Source organism: Bombyx mandarina, chromosome 15 (genome assembly GCF_030267445.1).
Source record: "Bombyx mandarina strain Sakado chromosome 15, ASM3026744v2".
Lineage (NCBI taxonomy): Eukaryota > Metazoa > Arthropoda > Insecta > Lepidoptera > Bombycidae > Bombyx > Bombyx mandarina.
This window is the reverse complement of record NC_143221.1, coordinates 9,522,167-9,543,230: the sequence shown is the minus strand read 5'-3', so window position 1 is coordinate 9,543,230 and position 21,064 is coordinate 9,522,167. Positions and strand designations below refer to the sequence as shown.

At 34.9% G+C, this 21,064-nt stretch overlaps 1 protein-coding gene across 1 annotated transcript in view; it reads right to left on the bottom strand.

Moving 5' to 3' along the window:
- The window catches only part of Prip (aquaporin prip), a 37,040-nt gene that overhangs the window by 610 nt on the left and 15,366 nt on the right, over positions 1-21,064 (bottom strand). Inside the window, exons 2-6 of the mRNA XM_028182443.2 lie at positions 7,267-7,355; positions 5,491-5,615; positions 4,171-4,440; positions 1,815-1,979; positions 396-518 (exon numbers count right to left, since the gene is read on the bottom strand). Of these exons, the coding sequence (XP_028038244.1) occupies positions 396-518; positions 1,815-1,979; positions 4,171-4,440; positions 5,491-5,615; positions 7,267-7,354 (771 nt within the window). The 5' untranslated portion in view covers position 7,355. The remainder of the gene's footprint in view (positions 1-395; positions 519-1,814; positions 1,980-4,170; positions 4,441-5,490; positions 5,616-7,266; positions 7,356-21,064) is intronic.

Sequence of the window (21,064 nt, the reverse complement as noted above, 5' to 3'; positions counted from 1 at the left end):
CTAAAAGCACCGTTAATGGATCCGGATGATCCGTAATGACGTGTGCTGAGCTGCGGTGTTCACGTCGTGCATTTATGTAGGTACGAGCCACGGTAACCGCATGACACAAACTGATCCCCGACCTAATCGGTCCATCCGGTATGCAAATATAAAACACAGTTTTTATGATCTATTAAAAACTGCTAAAATTAAAGTGTTAACGTGTTTAATTAATTGATTGCTTACGCTTTGTTCAACGGTCCATGCAGTCGGCGCCGTTCTTCCGGTATGCTTGTTTAGTAAACACTTATGTTTAATTTAATTATTTTACATCTTAATGTATTCACATTAAACTTGCCGCATATCGGCTACTTGAATAAGATCATGTATAAAGGGATTAAATATTATGTCCTAACCTCCTTTTCGTCACCGGCAACAGATCTGTATCTGGTGGGCGGCTCCTGGGGTGGCGCGGTAAATCCGTGGACGTACAGCAGAGCACCGGCAATACCGCCGGCAATAGGTCCAGCCCAGTATATCTGTTAAAAGAGTAAATTACACAACTCTACAAAAAAAAATTCGTTCTTTATCCTAACGTTTATACTAGGTTTTTCCGGTTAATTATTCACAAAAAACGAAAATAAAATACCTTTTTTTTGTATAAAGTTTGCTTTTATCATAGCTATAGTAATAATACTCTTTCAATTTTTTTATAAATTTTAATTAATTTTAAAACTTTCAAAAAAAGTGCGCTATGAGAGTGGGGTGTTTACGTCTACACAGTTCCACTCTATATGGCACTCGAGTCATAAACAACGATCAAGTGTTTTGTACAAGCCCAGAAAAACTTAAAATGTCACGAAAGTGTAAATACGATGCCGATGCATTTTGTTCAATATGTGGTCAATTTATTAAAGTTCAAAAGCAAACTGTTTCATGCCATTTTTTTTCTTATACTATTTTTAATTCAAATTTATTAAAATTTATTTTCTATATTTTAGTTGGATTTTCTATAACGGTGTATTTTTTTAGTTTTTTGTAACTATTATTTATTTTGATACACAAAACAATTCGATTTTTTTGTTAGTCACAAAGTTAATGCCATTGTCTACAGTGAGAACTAAGGGCTGCAGTATTTCTTCGCAGTAAATATAGGCACAACGGCAGTACTGACTCGATAATCGTATCACAATTTAATAACATTTCATAAAATATTACTAATAATATTTTTTTTATAAATACTATTATAATAATGATAACATGTATATTTCTTTTTTTGAAATGTAAAAAAAAATATGTATTCATATTATTACAATGATTTTGTGTTTCGTGAGGTGTATTATTAACACGTTGACTGCCATGTAGGTCACTGATGCCCTACGTGGCGGACTAAAGTGATTATGTCGATTTCTGTCTTCGATCTTCTTACTAAGGTGCTAAAATTTCTGGTAGATTCTGGGAAAGTTGAATCTGAAGATACTGAGAATGAATGTATTTCTAAGTGACCTAAAAGACTATTCTTCTTCTTAGTCGCATACTTAATTGCTGAAGGTCGTGTCCCTGAAAGCCCTTTGTTGCTCTTTGTACCATCAGCTTCCATTTTCTTCGGTTTTCGGCTTCTCTCAGGGCGGTCGCAACAGCGAGTCCAGTGAGCGCAGTTACCTGATCTAACCAACGGTTTGGCGGCCGACCAAAAAACCATAACACATTAAAATACAAAAGAAGGCGATGTTAGGTAATCCAGGCGCTTAGAAACAGAAATCGACACAATTATTTTAGTGCGTCGTGTAGGGCACCGGTGACCTACGTGGCAGTCAATATGTTAATCATCGTACCCAATGGTGACTCCAGTTGCTAGCGACGAGGGCCGAGCCAAAGGAGCGGGCTGGGTTCATGGCAGAGCCTGTGTAGTCGACGGCGAGCAAGTGACCCAGGGTCACGGTGAGGCCGATGGCGAGCGGGGCCGTTGCTTTACTGTCCGGCTTATTGGCATCGCACACCTACAGAAAATATTTTACATAATTATTATTATTTTATTGCTTAGATGGACGGACGAGCTCACAGCCCACCTGGTGTTACTGGAGCCCATAGACATCTACGACGTAAATGCGCCACCCACCTTGAGATATAAGTTCTAAGGTCTCAGTATGGTTACAACGGCTGCTCTACCCTTCAAACCGAAACGCATTACTGCTTCACGGCAGAAATAGGCGGGGTTGTGGTACCTACCCGTGCGGACTCACAAGAGTTCCTACCACCAGTAATTACGCAAATTATAATTTGGCGGGTTTGATTTTTATTACACGATGTTATTCCTTCACCGTGGAAGTCAATTGTGAACATTTGTGAAGTACGAATTGCATAAGAAAAACTGGCCGCCTGCGGGATTCGAACACCGTTGCATCACTCGATACGAATGCACCTGACGTTTTATACTTTAGGCCACGATGACTTCAAACATTATATTCTATAATCAATATCTAAATAAGCCTAATCAGAATGTACTTTTTAGATTATTAAAGAAAACAGCGATGTAGCGTTACGATACATACGCTCCGATTATTTCATTCATTCACACATTTAAAAGGAAAATGCTTTGAAATTTCAATCGGATAATCGTTGGTAAACTTTTCATCACTAGATGGCGCATATTAGTAATCTCAGAAAATGTTTCACGTTTAGCCAGCTCAACTTACACAATTAGTTAAACAGAGTTTAATTTTCACTATTGTAGAAATTGTAGTTTTGATAGAAATACAAAAAAATAACTAAACATATAAAATGAAAGTTGAAAGATCAAAGATATAAGAATATCAATGTTTTTGCCTACCTACCGCTAGTAACCTCAAAGAGTTAAACCTAACTTCACCGAATGGCGAGTTCTTGGGGCCTGGGATACTTTGGTAACATCTGCCATAACAAGAGCAGTGCTTCGCTGATTATGTAGATAGCTACTACGGATTATAATCACTGTTTTTTGTAGAATGATGAAAATAAATATGCATATTGTATGTACGTTATTTTGTTAAATCTGGTCTTCTAAGGTCTGGTTTTTTAAAAACTAAAGAAATACCTACTATAAATATAAATAAGCGCATTATGGAGAGAGATGTAATGTTTATTTAATTATAACGTCTAAAACTAAACGTATCTTCCTTTGAAAATAATTAGATTACTAAAGGCGTCTCTATGACGGCAACGTAATTTATTCCCTTAGCTAAGGCGTTAGAATGATTATGTGGTAGCACGCAACCTACATATAGATGGTTGCTTGAGATTTGTCTTGTTTTTACATTGTTTTTTTTTTAAAGCTCGAGGTTAAATAGTAGAGGTTTCCGGCGTCCCATTAGTATTATTAGATAACGAGGTATTCACAGACATTTTTTTAAAGTTAAAATTAATTTCAGAAGACATGGTATTTATTGTGCGGTGGTGAATCGAAATTATATAAAAAAAATTGTTTACGCAAGAAACCCTGTGCTGTACGCAGTCCAATGTTGTAGGTAAATTTGCCAGGTTTTATTTTAATAGCTCATATTGCAAATCCACACTTATTATTATGAAAAAAAAACATCAGTATTGTTACGTCCTTATTAATTTAAAAGAATATTGTGTAGACAAATTCAAATATCTAGTTTCATGATAGAGTACCTAATTAAAAACTTATCTATTGTAAATCATACATGATTGGTTGATTGATTTATATAAAGTTTTTTATTTATTGCTTAGATGGGTGGACGAGCTCACAGCCCACCTGGTGTTAATTGGTCACTGGAGTCCTAGACATCTACAACATAAATGCGCCACCCACCTTGAGATATAAGTTCTAAGGTCTCAAGTAGGTATAGTTACAACGGCTGCCCTTCAAACCGAAACGCGTTACTGCTTCTCGGCAGAAATAGGCGGGGTGGTGCTACCTATCTGTGAGGACTCACAAGAGATACTACCACCAGTAATTATACAAATTAAAAAATTTGCGGCTTTCATTTTTATTACACGATGTCATTATTTCTTCACCGTGGAAGTCAATCGTGAGCATTTGTTGAGTACATTCATTAGAAAAATTGGTACCCACCTGGGATTCGAACACCGGTGCATCGTTCAACCCAAATGCACCGGACGTCTTATCCCTTAGGCCACGATGACTTCTATCCCTTAGGCCACGATGACTTCTTAAACGGTTGTACTCACCCCACAAACGATGAAGACAAGCAAGAATCCAAGGAAGAATTCAATCCCGAAGCCCTGGAGCTCTGTAACGTCAACGCCGAGACCGGTGCAGCCGAGACTGCCGGCCATGCGGTCCGGCGTCAGCGCCTTGAGCAGTCCCGAACCGGCCGCGGCCCCGGCGCATTGCACGATGACGTATAGCACCGCACGGATTAGCTTGATGCGGCCCGTGCACAGCATGCCGGCTGTCACCGCCGGGTTTAGGTGTCCGCCAGAAATATGACCTATTGCCTGTTAATATATTTTGTCATGAAATACCGTGTTTCCGTTTTCAAAAGCTCGCTTTAAAAAAAGCAGATCGACAGCCTTTTCGAAGATTGATTTGCGACAAGTTGGGAGTTATTCGGGGAAAACAATATATTATGTTTTATACCTTTGTGTTTGTTTCAGTAGGCATAATATGTTTATGTTGTTTTTATATTTCGAGTGTGACATACATAATAAATACTCATATTTGTATAATATGTTTAGTAGTATTTATTATATATCTAAGGTATAAAAATACTATCAACTTAGTAGATAAATTGGTCATTGTTTGCTTAGTAATAATATCCTTAATTAATTTTTCTATCTGTTAGATTCAGCTCATAAGGACAGGACAACACGCATTGTGTCTCAATCTATACTTCAACTGTGTCTAAGTCTGAGTCTGAGTCTAAGTCGTTGGTAACCACTTCACAAAAGACGAAATATTTCAACTCAAGAATACAACCAAGAACAGAATGTCTCTGGTATCAATAATTCGAATTATCATCTCTATTTGTCACAGATTAAGATTGTATACTTAGACAAAAATGCATGATGATAAAATAAAAAAAACACCAGAACTTTATTACTTATTACCTTAAAAACAAAAACGGGCAGTGGCACTCTGGAATTTTATTTCGTGAATGTATTTGTGACCGGTCAAACTTAGGGTGGAAAAATAAATCGTTATCGTAAATATTTCACGTTGAATGTTTGTGATTAATGAATGAATGACGAGATATTGACGATAGTATTTCTATTAAGATCTTAGATAGTAATTATAATTAAAACTCGAGGTAGGCTTATTCAATCGCAAACTTACTATTAATAATTTTTTTATTATTTACGTGATGATATTTGTGATAAGATACTATCTCTCTGTTATTAATGGGTTTTTTTTAATTGTCCTGACGAACCAAATTCTTTTTATATTCTGGTGGTGTGACTGGTGGGAAAAATTGTGTTCGAAATCTCCTTATCAAAGGTACAGCCCAGCGAAAGAGAAAATTTTAAAAAATATGCCATTTTAGTTACCGAGACAGCAGCAAATACCGCTAGCCCAAACGCCAACGCGATGAGCAAGATGTCCGTTTCACTGTTGGACTCCAACGAAATCTTCACACAAGCACCACAGCCGAACAGATTTAGGAGCAAGTTACCTGCATTAGACATGTCAAATTAAACTTAACCAATAGAATTAATTAAGCAATTGTCCTGTAATTTATTTTCGTGAGTAATACATCTGTTATTTTTAACTTAGTAAAAAAAAATAGATTCTCGGCTTATGTCGTACGTTTTAGGGTTAAATGCTCTTCAATAGAAAAACCACTATTAAAACTACTATTGCGGCCTAATCTTAGCATTTTTAATGTCTTTATATTATTTTCGTCGTTTCAAATACTTTACAATTCTCGTGGTCGCGTACGATAAAAGTAATTTTAATTATGTCTACGGCTTGTGAAAACCAAAGAAAATACACTAAATATACGTTAGATATTCGGTAGGCAGCGGCTTGGCTCTGCCCCTGGCATTTGTGAAGTCCATGGGCGACGGTAACCACTCACCATCAGATGGGCCGTATGCTCGTCTGCCTACAAGGGCAATAAAAAAAAAAGACATCACAAAATCGAGTGGTGGATCTGATTATTTTTATAAAATATGTATACGAAAAAATGTTACAAAATCCCGCTAAGGGAACATTGAGGCATAAGGTTTAAATTCGAATAGAATTGGGAAAGGTGTTCGAACCCAAAAAGTACGACTGCTTTGCGAGCAAAATAGACTTATGCTACTGATCCGACCAGGCCCACACACGCTGCCATTAGCATCACAACATCAAATTAAGTCGAACCAAGTTCAATTAAAAGAATAAGATAATAAATTCTAAATATCTATACTAATATTATAAAGAGGAAAGATTTGTTTGTTTGTTTGTTTGTTTCGAATAGGCTCCGAAACTACTGGACCGATTTGAAAAATTCTTTTTCCATTAGAAGCCGACATTGTCCCGGATGAACATAGGCTACTTTTTTTAAATTTTTTTTTTGGTTTCATGTGTGTTTTAATGTTTCCGAAGCGAAGCGAGGGCGGGTCGCTAGTTATCCATAAAAACCATTGCCAATTCTTGACAATTACCCAATTCTCTTGTTTTGATTTTCATGTACGCATGTCTGTCTCAGTTGTGCGTAGAGTTCTATGAATTAATTCGTAAGATTTGTGGTCGGAAATGGGTTCACATAACTCGACAAATAAAATATATGACGGGTATATATATTTTCATGGAACAGGAAAATAAATGTTTCATGTGAATAATAATAATATTAATAATTTTGTTTTTCGTTGTTACCTAGAAAATCAACAATAACGTGACCACATTTAACATGTAATATTTTTTATATTTAAATACAGAATAACAATAACAGGAACATATGAGATAGTTCTATTCAAGATTTTTTAATAAAGCTTCTTCCTTGAAGTGATGTGTCACTTCGGTGACAAATTTTTAAGTAAGCCTTAATATACATATATTGTATTTCTTCTGTGCGTGTGTTTGTTACTGACTTCTCCTAAGCGGCTGGACCGATTTTAATGAAATTTTCTGTGTACCTTCAGGTGGATTCGAGAATGGTTTAGATTTACAAATCAGCCCGGCAGATGTCGCTGCAGTCGGTATCTAGGCTATTTATCTTTCCTATAAATAATTTATATGGCAAAACAACGTTTGCCGGACCAGCTAGTAACGCTGTAAATGATTAGTGTACAAGTACTATATGAAAAAATATTCAATAAAAGTGTATGCTAAGACCGTACCGATAAACTCAGCGAGTAGTGCTCTGCTGATCGTAGCGGCTCCTCCGGTCAGCTCATCCAATCCCAGTTTAGTACCAAGCTCACCCATTCTGAAAAAATAATTAAATACAGCGTATGAACGCAAAACATTCCCAGTTCAAGACGGCTTTTGATGGTAATGTTTATTGTTATCTCGTGCGGGTAGGTACTACCATCCTGCCTACATCTGCCGCGAAACATTCCTACAGTACCGTTAGAAGTCTGGCATAGCCCTGATATAATACTATTGAGACTTAGACCTCATGTGGTGACGGCAATCACGTCGCGATGTCTATGGGCTCCAGTAACGACTTTTGGCCAGTTGGGTCGTAAGCTCGCTCACCCATCTAAGCATTAAAAAAAAAAAGACAATCCAATTTTTACGTAAGTATTATTTGTATTATTTGTATTCGTATTCGTTTCGGAAAATAATAAGGAAAATGCGAAAATGAAAACATTGAATCTGAATTCAGAGGCCTATATGGTTTAATTTGTATTATTATTGTTGCTTTACAAAACATAACTGGCTTAACCCAAATAAGTATTTTTGTATTGGTTGTTTGTTGACTGTTAATATGGGTACCTTGGGTTGGTACCGCTTAGTATACCGTGACAACACATAAAATAAAACGTGTATTGTTTTATTTTAACCCAAAGCCACGTCAAACGTGAAGTTGAACTGATTCGGAATCCAAATTGGGTGTTGAGGGTCGGTTAGTTATGGTCCGATTACAGGAATGTACTCAGTAAACTGAATTGTGTGTGTGCTGTAGTGAAAACTATTATTTTGGTATACTGTTCACCTTGAGATAAAATATGTATTTAGATATCTATCTCGCCCTTGGAAAATGTGGTCGCGGAAGCAAGAGGCATGCCGGTGCCAACAGTAGCAGTGAGGATTTCAATATGCTCTACTACTAATATTTGAAGAGGACAAGCCCGTGTATCCAAATCAACTAAGTTACCCGAAAGACTGTTATTAAAAAAACCACTGCTGAAATAATATTAAAATATAGGACATATTTAATTTAAGGTAAATAAATGAGTGTAAATAAGTTGGTTTTTCAAAAACAAAAATAGTAACGTTGGAAAATTTTTTTGTACTCGTTTTCATCTTCAACCAATGATTGTGTATTTAATAACCAAATTGTGTGTGTAATATGCTTTTTAAATCAAATGACTTATGAAACGGTGCATTAGAAAATAGTATGTTATATGTATGTTGGAAGTCTTTGACTCTACTACAGAGTAGTACATTTATATTGAAACCCTAGTTTCGTATCTGTAAAAGTTAGGAAAATGACGCTACGATTTGACCGGATGGAAATTATTCTAATTAGTTAGGGACATAAGAGGATATACGCTCTGCCTACCACCTGTGTACAGGATGCCGTGAATTCGTTAATCCCACAAATGTTATATTCACGTATGTATGTAGGTACATACGTAAGTACACCGAAAAAGAATTTTCTAGAATGCTTGATCGTTTTGTAAGGGCTTACATTAAAACTTAACTAAGTTTCACTCGTGAATGACGGAAGTAGGCACTAATTAAAAAAACTTTTTCTTCAACGCGTTGTAAAGATTAATGATTTTGTTCATGATGAGTTATCGGAGTGTAAAAGTCCATTATGTGAAGACCGACAAATAATGTTATTCATGATTGTTTGAGACGCTAAAACGTTAAAACTTTTTGATAATTAACCATAAATTATTAAGTCTAAGTTTGTCGTAATTTAGTGGGACTTTGCAAAAAAAAAAGCGATATAGCTACTCCGGAAACATCAATATTAAAGGCTGAATGTATAATTAATGAGGCTGTTATTATAGTCCTGATTCAATCCATAAGGTAACACAACTTATGACGTAACTCTTTACAATATCTATGATTTAAGTATTTATTATAGTCCTGACTTAATCCATAAGGTAACACAACTTATGACGTAACTCTTTACAATATCTATGATTTAAGTATTTATTATAGTCCTGACTTAATCCATAAGGTAACACAACTTATGACATAACTCTTTACAATATCTATGATTTAAGTATTTATTATAGTCCTGACATAATCCATAAGGTAACACAACTTATGACGTAACTCTTTACAATATCTATGATTTAAGTATTTATTATAGTCCTGATTCAATCCATAAGGTAACACAACTTATGACGTAACTCTTTACAATATCTATGATTTAAGTATGACTTAATCGATGCATAAATTTGTGATAAAAACGTAAAGTTTCAACCTTTAAAGGTAAGCTTTGGCATTGCTTCTTGGCAGTAATCCATTTGTCGTGTCAGTATAATCAATTTATATCGAGTTTAATACTGTTTACCCTGACCGAACTCGCCATAAAAGTCCAACACAAAGGTCTCTGATCGTATACAAGTAACTTGCATAATGAATATTTTATAAGGAAAGTATGTTGACAAAATGAGTTCTACATACATATCCGGTATTTACTTCCATTGACAATGCTTTAAGTTAATTGGAAAAGATAACAATAAGTTTGTGTATTCTACTTCAGAATATGTTGAGGCCTAAATAATGTCATGTCATGACTTATGCAGGTGTGCCGCGCGGTCCGCATCTTAAAAGAGTTCACCTCTCTTCTGAAGCAGTCATGAGTTCCGATGCGAAGGATACATCTACATTCCTTTTATGTATTGTTTTAATTTTACTAATTATTAGGGATACAGTGGAAATGAACTAATATACGATGAAATGTAATCAAAATTAAATTATCATCTTTATTAAATTGAAATGCGGAAATAATGTGAGTTTGGAATAATGTACGCCTAGAAAACTATTCCGCCACTTAGTACATATATTTGCTTGTACAATTTTGTAACATCCATACATGTACTCGTATCTAATACAAGTTTACAATACAAATAGATTCTGGGACATTTCGTAACGTCTTAAAATGGCGTGTAACTCGGTATATTTGGTTATGATTTAGTTCCATCAATGTGTTAATTTTTTCACATAACAATATGTAATATTAGCGCTACAACATTTAAACTTTGAAAATGCTTCACTGTGCACGTGTATATTGTATGCAAGTTATTTTGCTGCAATCCTATATTATATATATTTTGCTGATCCTACCGCCCTGCCAGTGAGTGCTTCAGTATTAAATAAAACAACCTTTCAAAAAGGTTGGTTGCACATATACACAGTATTCATCCAGACGCTGTGCAAAGCGTACTATTTCCTTTACCACTGTATTATTGCCAGCAGATGCACGGCCTTCAAGAACCTCAAAGATCGGTGATGGTTGGATTCGGCCATAAAATTTAAGGATAAGTAAACACAGAAGTAAGTCGGTAGAAGGAAGGCAAGAAACGCTTGATTTGAAACAAAGTCTTGAAAACTAAATTGTAGTTGCTCTGCACAATCTTCAAACCTGATATTTGGTCAATACAGACAGTTACAGAAAAGTTCCTGAGGAGTCTCGAGCACTCCTTCGATCTTCATTGACTGCAAATCAGAAATGAACTGAAAAGGCCATGATAAAAACCAATACCTAATCACTGTACTGAAATTTAAACCGGATACAATTTCAAAACTAGGAATTATCCTTGTTATAAGTAAGTAGAGTATAAAAATAGAAAGAATAGAGTAATAATTAAAGAAAGTGGAAAAAAATAGGTGGGCAACGACGTTACACTGTAGTTTAACATTATATAACATTTAAAGCAAATGTTTGCACGAAATTTTTTGTAATAAGGAAATAAATTATATGACAACAGGTTATTCAATTATATTTAACTTCATAACATTGTAAAAGTGTGCAGCATTTAAAATGACGCGAATTATCGTAATCTATCATCGCTACACTTTTGATAACGGTCATAAATACGTAATACAATTAGAATGCGTATGTACTCGATTAATTTTGTAAGAATGTACTTAAAATAATAATTTTGTTTATTATTTATATTCTGAAACAATGGTGAATGTAGTGAACGAGTTTCAGTTTAAGGTTTGTAAATAAACGCAAACTCATCGATGTCTGGAACGTTCCAGTGATAGATTGAGCGAAGAACTATTCCTACAAGGGCCAATGTTAGCAAACTTTCTCTGGTTGAGCCCGTGAGCTTACCTACCGGTCCGTGAGTAGGCTACCAGGGATTAGGTAGGGAACAAAATACCAACAGTCTTTGCTAACGTGGTTCGAAGCGATGCAAGTATGAACGTGCAGACTTCATTAAAAAGACCATTGAGACGCGGGTAATTGGCACTTATTTAACGTTGTTTTAACGTAATGAAAGACATACACAAGTATACACGTAGATATATGTATTACATAGCGATATTTTTTTACTATTTTGAAAAGGACAGTAATAGAAAATTATTATGTGGTTTGACGTCACGACAATCATTAGTATTGTTCATGAATTTTTTGGAAGGTTGTGTTTAGAGAATAGTGGATGATTTAGAGTGGCCGGCGCGTCACGTCAACTGGAAATGACCATTAGCCATGATTGTATCTAAACACAGTAATTAGGTATGGGACGTGTCACGTAGGTTCCGACCTATGTATATTGTTGTATTGATGTTTGAGAAAGCGACATTACAACAAAAAGTTCAAGGTGATAATGTAAATTACTAGATATTGTTATGAGCTTGTGTTATCAGCTTAGGCGTTATCGGTTTGAAAGCTAGAACATTCGTGGTACCACTTAAGACTTCAACACGCATGCCATTGCGATGCAGACAGCAGATAGATAGAAATTAATCCAAGACAGACATTGAAATCTAAAACTAGTTGGAAATAGATAACAGAGTATTTATAAATAAATAATTCAACATCTGTGCTGCGGATGTGGATAAAGTTTTGGCTTGGAGACCGTTATTCGTTGAGTTTTTTGACGGGGCGTTTACATACATATACCTAATTACTAAAAAATTACTACATAATATAATATTATTAATGGGAAAGTGTGTTTAATTGTTTGTTAATCATTCTTTCACATCGAAAGTAGTGACGGATTGACATAATTTTTTAAAAGTGAAAGTATTAGGTGAGCAATGTGATGACATAAGGTACCTTTTATCCCGAAAAAATATCTCATTCTCACGGGAAACTAGGTTGATACTTTTATTTGAGTACGCGGGTGAAGCCGCCGGTAACAGCTTGTATTATTATAAAATGACAGAGTACCCTTATTTAAAATTTAAGTTAGTACGTCTAATTAGTACGCAGCACATACCTACATAATTACAACCATATTTACGTATGCCGCGTAGGCTTCGAATTCGATTTGCCTACAAACGTTCAAATGACGCCGCATCACGAATATAAAACACTTTAAAGAAGAAATCGTTTCAGAATTTGTTTGGGGTATCAGACTAAGATTTGCGCAAAAAAACGATGCTTCAACTATCTACGTGTTTTTTTATAGTGATCGATTATTAAATTATGATTTGATTGAATCAATTGAGCATATGTCAAATGGTCATATCTTAGGATAAAAAATAGAAACCGTGAGTTTTAAGTTACTTCAAAAAAGTGAGGAGGTTTTTAATTCGATTGATTGTTCTTTTTGTGTTGTTCGATTGTTACCTTAGAACTTTTTTCAAGGTGAATCGATTATGATGGTTCTTTTTTATTTGAAATCTGGTGCTTGTCACGAGGTCCTATTTCAATTTTATCACGATCGGTCCAGTAGTTTTTGAGTTAACTTTCTGCACTAATGCATATTCAATGACTTCGAATAAACTTCATTATAAAAATACTTTAATGCTTAATCTCGCGTGTTCTGTTGTCATTGACTATATTTATTTTTTATACTTCATGTAATATTTGTATTGGTAGATTTAATACCTAAGGCATTCTCGATCAATCCACTAAAGGTAGTGCATAGTAATTAGTGGTAGGTGCATGTACTGGATATATTATTTCCGTTGCTTCGAATACTTATAGTTTTCGTTGTCGCGGACGAGAGATGATATTCTTTTTTATTTCGTTGAAACCGATTTTTCTTTTGTTATAATTTTGTATTATGTATGAAATTTTATGATGATTATCATTAAACGGTACAAGTACCTATAACACGTAATCGAAACTAGTTTTAAATCTGACGTATCTCGAGAATTCTGAGATGAGTATCACGACAAGTTTCATGATGCAGGTTGCGGCAAAAACCACCACAAAAAATTATGTTATACCGCTGGGCGTTGATACGTTGGTCTGTTCTTCGAACAGGGTCACGGACCTCTGCTTTCGAATGATTTTAAAAAGCATTTTGGGTCTTCGGGTTATTAGCATACAAAAATACGAGGATATTTCTGAGTCAACTATTGGGTTCTACGCCGTGAATCATGACGCTTAATAAAGTTTTAGCTAAATAGTTAAGTTGTCTTTAATGGAGTCTCACGGACGTTATTATAGTTTCGTTTTAATTCAATTCAGAGCTTTAACATACGCCTACGTAGTATAAGGGCCCAAATTTGTTCGAACTCAAAAATGCTACCAAACTGTTCACGAGATTTTGAACGACCAACAATTTGTGGTGTCATATTATTGCATACGAGAGTGCATTGCCCTTGAGCTTAAAGTGTCTTTGTGTACGTGGAACAGCATAATCGCATCTCATGCAAGTCTTTGTAGTAAAATAACAAACCTTGAATGTGAAATAACATAGTTTAACAGAGCTAGGCAAGCCTATCAAATGTATGGATTGTTTACTATTGTTTGAGACTTTTACAAAATGTTTTTGTTTTGATAATAACACGGCTAATACAATTAGACTGAGACTAAAATAATCTTACACGCATGATCCGTTATTATTAATTATTAGGTATCACATTTTTTGACAGCGACAAACGTCCATTTTGTTTCGGTGCCTAAAGACTAATTACAAAGTAGAAATGTAGATATCTAACGCCTGTTTAATAAAATACATTATTTAGTTAGATTTTTATCAGAAGTATAGAGGAAAACTGACGTCATAGTTATTAAGTTTGTAATATCTAATACAGGCAGATAAAAAAACTACATTATCATAGAGTGACAGGCGAACTTACAATCCCTTTATATAGATAAAAGAACAATAAGATGGTGGTTTGGATTCCTTTTTTTGTTCGCAAGTTTAAACTAGTAAAGTTTTTTTTAGCATGGAACGATTTCTGGTGTCTTGAACGCCTTTGCAGTTTCACCAGGACTGTTGGGCGAGCAAATGTTCAGTTAGAAAAGGCTTGGGATTTGCTAATAGTTGCCCGAGGACCTCCGGAGGAGACCTAATAACTCAAGGGCAGTTGCTTCGCGAATGCATCTTCTACCGGATCGGAATCGCGACCCGCACGCTGAGAAATTCTGGCGAGAAACTCAGCGGGTTGATGTATGGATTAGGTTGCACGTCGAACTCTTTGCAGAGTTCGACGAGTACCGTTACCAGAGTCCCTAAGCCTGCTCCTAGTGTTAGAGCTGAAGGTTAGAGAGATATTGGATCTGATGGATCCGTAAAGACGTGAACTAGTGAAATGTTTAGTCACCCAAACTACTCTACTGGAGCGTTTGGGCGTGCTCATTGTTATTTCGTATATATTCTGCACCCAGAATTGCGGAGGAAAATTCACCATCAAGATTATTAGTTGAGAAGCAGTACTTTTTTTATTTGAATATAGTTTGAACTCGTTTGGAACATGTTCAATAATAGGTATACGCTATTATGCAGGTGCTGGCTGATAATGCATGCTTTCACGGTTTTCAAATTGGCAATGCGTGTAATAGACACAGTCAGGCGACGAATATCAATTACGAGGACTTGGTTAAGGACCTCTGATTTCGAACATCGTACTGCTAAATCGCGATTACGTAATGTTTTTTTTTAAGCTGTTCAAAAGAATCCAAATTTCTTCAGCACTCTTTTCTCGCACTAAGAACTTGACCATATCGTTTTCTATTGGTCGAGGTTGGCTAAGATACACAGATACTGAGAATAAACAAAACCTTATCTATGTTATCACAACGGAATTTGTTTGAAGAAAAAAAGTTATTTATAATCCCTTTAGCGCAGCGTCGCGTCACCGCCATATGTACTTACATGTAACGTACGTGTGTATAAATTCTTTTGTGCAAACTGATAACGATAATCGATAATAACAAATAACGGAATTAACGTGTCAGTAACGCGACCAGGGTTGGCGTGTTCGTCTATTGTTAGACTAACTGTAGTATAATCGGTGTTTGTCAGGCAGTGCGACGGTCGCTTGTGGCACTTTTACCAGCTCTGACCGGCTCAAAGGACCTAACTACCAACCTGGAATAACGATAGGACTCCATCGTTACCCGAATTGCCGAAGCGTCTTAAATGGGACTATTGAGACATATACTTCATGAAAGACAGTGTTGCTAACTGCAAATAGGAACGTGAGAGTTGTTTTAGCATTGGGATCGAACGCTCTGGTGAACTAGCTGAACCAATACGAACGAAACCTGTTCGACGTATTAATGAAGCTCATAGACATCACAACGTGAATGCCGCCACCCACCTTGAGGCGTTGTAATTAAGCATGTTATAATTTTTCCGCGTTTATAACACGATATTAATTTCTTCACCGCGGAGGTAGTTTGTCGAGCACATATAATGGCATCTGCCTGCGGGACTTGAGCGCCGACATAGTCGCATCGCCCGATACGAATTCGCAGAGTGCCTTATCCTTTAGGCGACGACGACTTCACTACCACCACATACTACCCCAAAACCCCAAATTTGGCAATTAAAGTTTCCAAAAATTTCATTCACAAAAAATGGGTAACATCACATAATATAATAAACATAATAAATAAATAATTTGATTCGATCACGTCATTACAATTATTTTTATTAAATTAGGTAATATCGTATTTCGTAGTGGGAAAATCCCACAATCACAATCTTTCCGAGAACATTAAAAAAAAGGATATGAGAATGTATCATTGTAAGGATATGTATTCAAACACGCTTTCTCGTTTTTAGCATCACTTCGCCCACTACCGGAACAGAGTTCATACATACATACACATTGCGAAGGACCACTGCGTTCATCCACAGTGCGTTACTAAAGATTTTTTCTACCATTATCCGGCTTTGGAATGAACTTCCCTCTTCGGTGTTGTCTGGGGGCTATGACATGTCTTTCTTCAAACTATGTTTGGAGAGAATCCTCAGCGATAGGCAACAGGCTTGGCTGTACCCCTGGCATTGCTGAAGTCCCCGAGCTATGATAATAAGCACTCAGCATCAGGTAAGGCGTATTTTTGTCTCCAATAAAGGCAATAGAAAAACACACGCACACAAATAGACACAAACACACGTAGCTTATTAGGTTAGGTAAATTGCAATTAAAAACATTCGTGATTCACACAAATTATCTATGAAACGACATAGATATATGTCGTAACGACCTACATAGACTATGATTACTTACCGAGAATCATTTAATTATTCATCAGAACGTTTTATTTTTATTAGAAAAAAAACACGCAAAAAATCATTCATGACATACACCGGAAAAGAAACTAAAGACTTGCAATCACAACTTGTAATTTATTAAGTTGACACACTACAGTACTTTGTCTGTCATAATGAATGGAAATATTTAAATGCTTATGTAGAATTCAGTGAATATTTAATGATTATGTAACCAAGCTAATTGTCAAGCAATGTCTAGCTGTGGGAACATTCAAGTTCTCGGCTTTAAGATCAAGGATAATAGCTTCAGTTTCCGAGAGCCTAGTGGCAATTGTAACCGTTGAGTTTCTGAGAACAAAATCTATTGAGATTATATTTAATAACGTCATTCAATCAGATACAGAGAATCCAAGTGATGACTCAGAATTTATTTCTGCATATAAACCTGTAATATTACGAGATTACTACAGTATTTCTAATGTTAATGAAACCAAAAAATAATATGTAACAGCAAAGTTGTAACAGTCACTTTTACTGGTGGTAGGACCTCTTGTGAGTCCGCACGGGTAGGTACCACCACCCTGCCTATTTCTGCCGTGAAGCAGTAATGGGTTTCGGTTTCAAGGGTGGGGCAGTCGTTGTGACTATATTTGAGACCTTAGAACTTATATCTCAAGGTGGGTGGCGCATTTAGGTTGTAGATGTCTATGGGCTCCAGTAACCACTTAACATCAGGTGGGCTGTGAGCTCGTCCACTCATGTAAGCAATAAAAAAAAAGTGACCAACCAATTCGCAACCTATCGCTTGTCTGATGGAAGTTTTTGCAAGAATTTGAAGTTTTTGTTGTATCGAACGTCATTGGTCTAAATTATTGAGGGTTTTTGTATTACTCACGTTCTCTCGAATCGATTCAATATCAGCAATAAAATTTCGCTATTTTTGAGGTTTGATATCGATTTTTTATTCCTTGTAAGTGTTAATTTTAAATAAATTGTTGTTGAAAGAATGAAGAGAACACGCTTTAATAGCAAGCGGAAGTAAATATAGAAAAAAAATATCATTAGTATAATTTGACAGAAAAAAACTTGCTTGACTTGTACTATATTTTTATTTAACTCCACTTTTACCAATGAACTATTTGTTAAACATTTCATATCAAACACTCCATTTTTTTTAATAAAACCTACTTTCCGTCTTTTTGTTGAGCTTGCTATTAAAGTGTGTTTTACTAATTTATAGTATATTTTTCAACCTATATAATTTATATAACACAGAGTATGTTTAAGGGTCAAATAGGAAAAACTTAATTATATAAATCTTATTAAATTACATTAATTATATTATATTAAAAAGTAATATCATTTTCGTAATAGTATTACTAATATTACCACAGAGTAGTTAACTCTTATACAAGAGCAATATTTATCGTCATTTCATGGAAGGATTTTTTTTGTTTATCTTTTAACTTCCAGCAAATTTAAAGTGAGTCGAACATCTTGAACTTGGTAAAAATAAGTGAAAAGATCCCGTTTTTAGATAAATGCACGTTAAGCTAATAAAAGTGTAGTACCTACAAAGGTTTTCGATAATAATGACCACATTTATGAATACCACATTTTCCTTTGTTATTGTTTATTCATTTTCCTACATCACATTGTTAATTTAAGGCTTATTACAATCAACCAACGGATGATTCGGTAATTTTTACATTGTATTGAAATATACACGGTAAATATATAATGTTCATATTCTATTTATAGTTTATAGTTTTGTTAAGCATAGTAGGTATTGGTAATTTGCGTCCTCCTAGGCAAAAAATACCGTAACATTTGTCCCTGAACTAAAATATTCTAAATTTTTACAGGTGGCTCATAGTTTCTTTCCAACCTAATATTAACTTTTAAGGGCTTATTTCAAATATGACTGAATTTAATATATCACGTATTTTCATTTCAATGTATAGAAAAAGACTTATTTTTAATTGTTGGGTCGTTCCAACGTATAGTGTCAAGAGATTATCTACGGGTTCATAAGGTATGGGCTCTTTTATTAATATGGTATTGATCCAGGATAGACGCGCTGTGTTTTGCCTTTTTCGATCCAGTTTAAAAATGCAAAACACACTTGTACTTTATTTAACACCTAATGCTGTAAACCTAAGCCTGATCACTATTAGATGAGTCAAACTATTTATTCTTGATATTACACAAAATAATATAATAGAATAACAGATTTTTCACATGTTAAATGTGATGTTCCAATTTACACAATTACCTGTGTGTAAAATTATAAATATCACGGTTCAAGGAAAGAACATATATTGCTACGAAATCACGGACAAAAATGTACAATTAATATTAATAACAAATAAATGTTCCTTAAAGAGAATTATTTGGTGGCTATGCGCGAGGTTCTTCCAGACCACAAAAAAACTCAATTTATGTCACAAAATCATAAAAATAACTAATTATAAAAATAAAGTATAAACATTTTGGTTCTCAATTTCCAGATAATTAAGTAATTAGTGAGTAAGATAGATAGTTCAACGTATAAAATTCATGAATTAAAATTAATTTTATCCTACTTCCGTTGTTTTGTAAAAGATGTCACCAAATGGTACGAGACTCCACCTCCCCACAGCGCTTTTATTAATGTCACCGACAACATTTTATTACGCACGAATACGTAAATAACTGCAAATACAATTCTTGTAGTGTATTTTGGTTCGTTCTCTGATTGGCCTAGATTACGCAGACATATTCAGATACACATTTTAATTTGATTTTAAGGTTACCTAAGCTTTTGTTGAAACTTCTCGAAATTTCCGAAGAAATGATAAGCCCGGAACTTGTTCTTAATAAAAATTACAAAATTGACAAAATTATTTTATTCAATGTTTGTATTTCTTTAAATACCTTGAAACGAGCTATACACGAATAATTGAAGTTATTATTATAACATAATAAATACAATCTTTAATGTGATGGACAGATACCTACGATAAAATGACTTCTAAAACAAACTTGAATTGAAAAGTAGCGGACATTGTAAGTCTTATATCAAATTTGTATTATCATTGTAATCATTTTTGAGATACGCGGGATTTACTAGACTTAGTAAGATATGTTAAGAAAATTGTTGTTTAAAGAAGCATTAATATCATCGGTACTGCTTGTTTTGATTCGATCATTTTTCTCAAGAGGTTTTCTCTCTCTTAGTTCTCTTCATTGATTGTTAAATTTCAACTCTTTGGTTCTCTTAGTAAAAAAGATTAGGTTAGGTTAGGTTTACAAATATAAAGTGGTACTACTTAGTATGAAAAAAAAGACAGGGATAATATTTTTAATTTTTTGTGTTATTAACTAGTTCTACTTGAGTTTGTCTACATAAATCGGGTTCTTGAAAGTTCGATGGCTTCACATTAACTGAAGCGGCATCATGGCGGCATGACATTTGGTTTAATAAAAATGAATAGAGTAGCTACGTAAGTATGATCGAGTCACGATCGTGTATTCGAAGCATAATATTTTCATTGTTATTTAGTTCGGCGTTTGAAGTAATTAAAATAATTCGTAATGTATTAATTTTTTTTGAAATGTTTATTAAAACCATGATAGCATGGTTAAATAAAATGTAGGTATTCGCATTATTATGAAAACAAAACAACACCGTATATGAAGATGAAGTACACTATTATTATTTATATGCTTTTGAAAATTAGATTTACTTATATATAAATATAATATTGTCTAAGGTTTGTATGTATATGTGTTACATAAGGTTTTCAGATACCTACTGAATTCTACTAATTCCAATTTCAGTTTAAACTCGATTTATTAAATCAATAAATCAATTATGATTTCTGCAAAGAGCACAATATTGTTATAAACATTAACACACATTACTTGTAAAATTGGAATGTTTTGATTTAATTGTACCGTATTAATTATATTGCACGTGTTTTGCCGTTCCAACTGTGAATGGAATTGTATTGTGGATAATTGCGTAGGTAGGTACATCTGTAAATGCAGTCATGTAATTTACACAAATGTTGTTGTAAAAGAACCTATGTTTTCTATTTTGGTGTAATAACTTCAACACAATCTAAACTATTCTGCAGTGGGGCCAGCTTTAAGGCGGTTTCTCTCCTCGTCGAACTCGTCGATTATGGCGAAAAGTTTGACGAGCGAACTAGCCCATAGACACAGCCCACTGAGTTTCTCGCCGGATCTTCTCAGTGGGTCGCGTTTCCGATCAGGTGGTAGATTCTGCGAAGCACTGCTCTTGCTAGGGCTAGTGTTAGCAAATTCTCTCAAGTTGAGCCCGTGAGCTCACCAACCCATCCGGGCGTAGTTGGAATAGCCAATT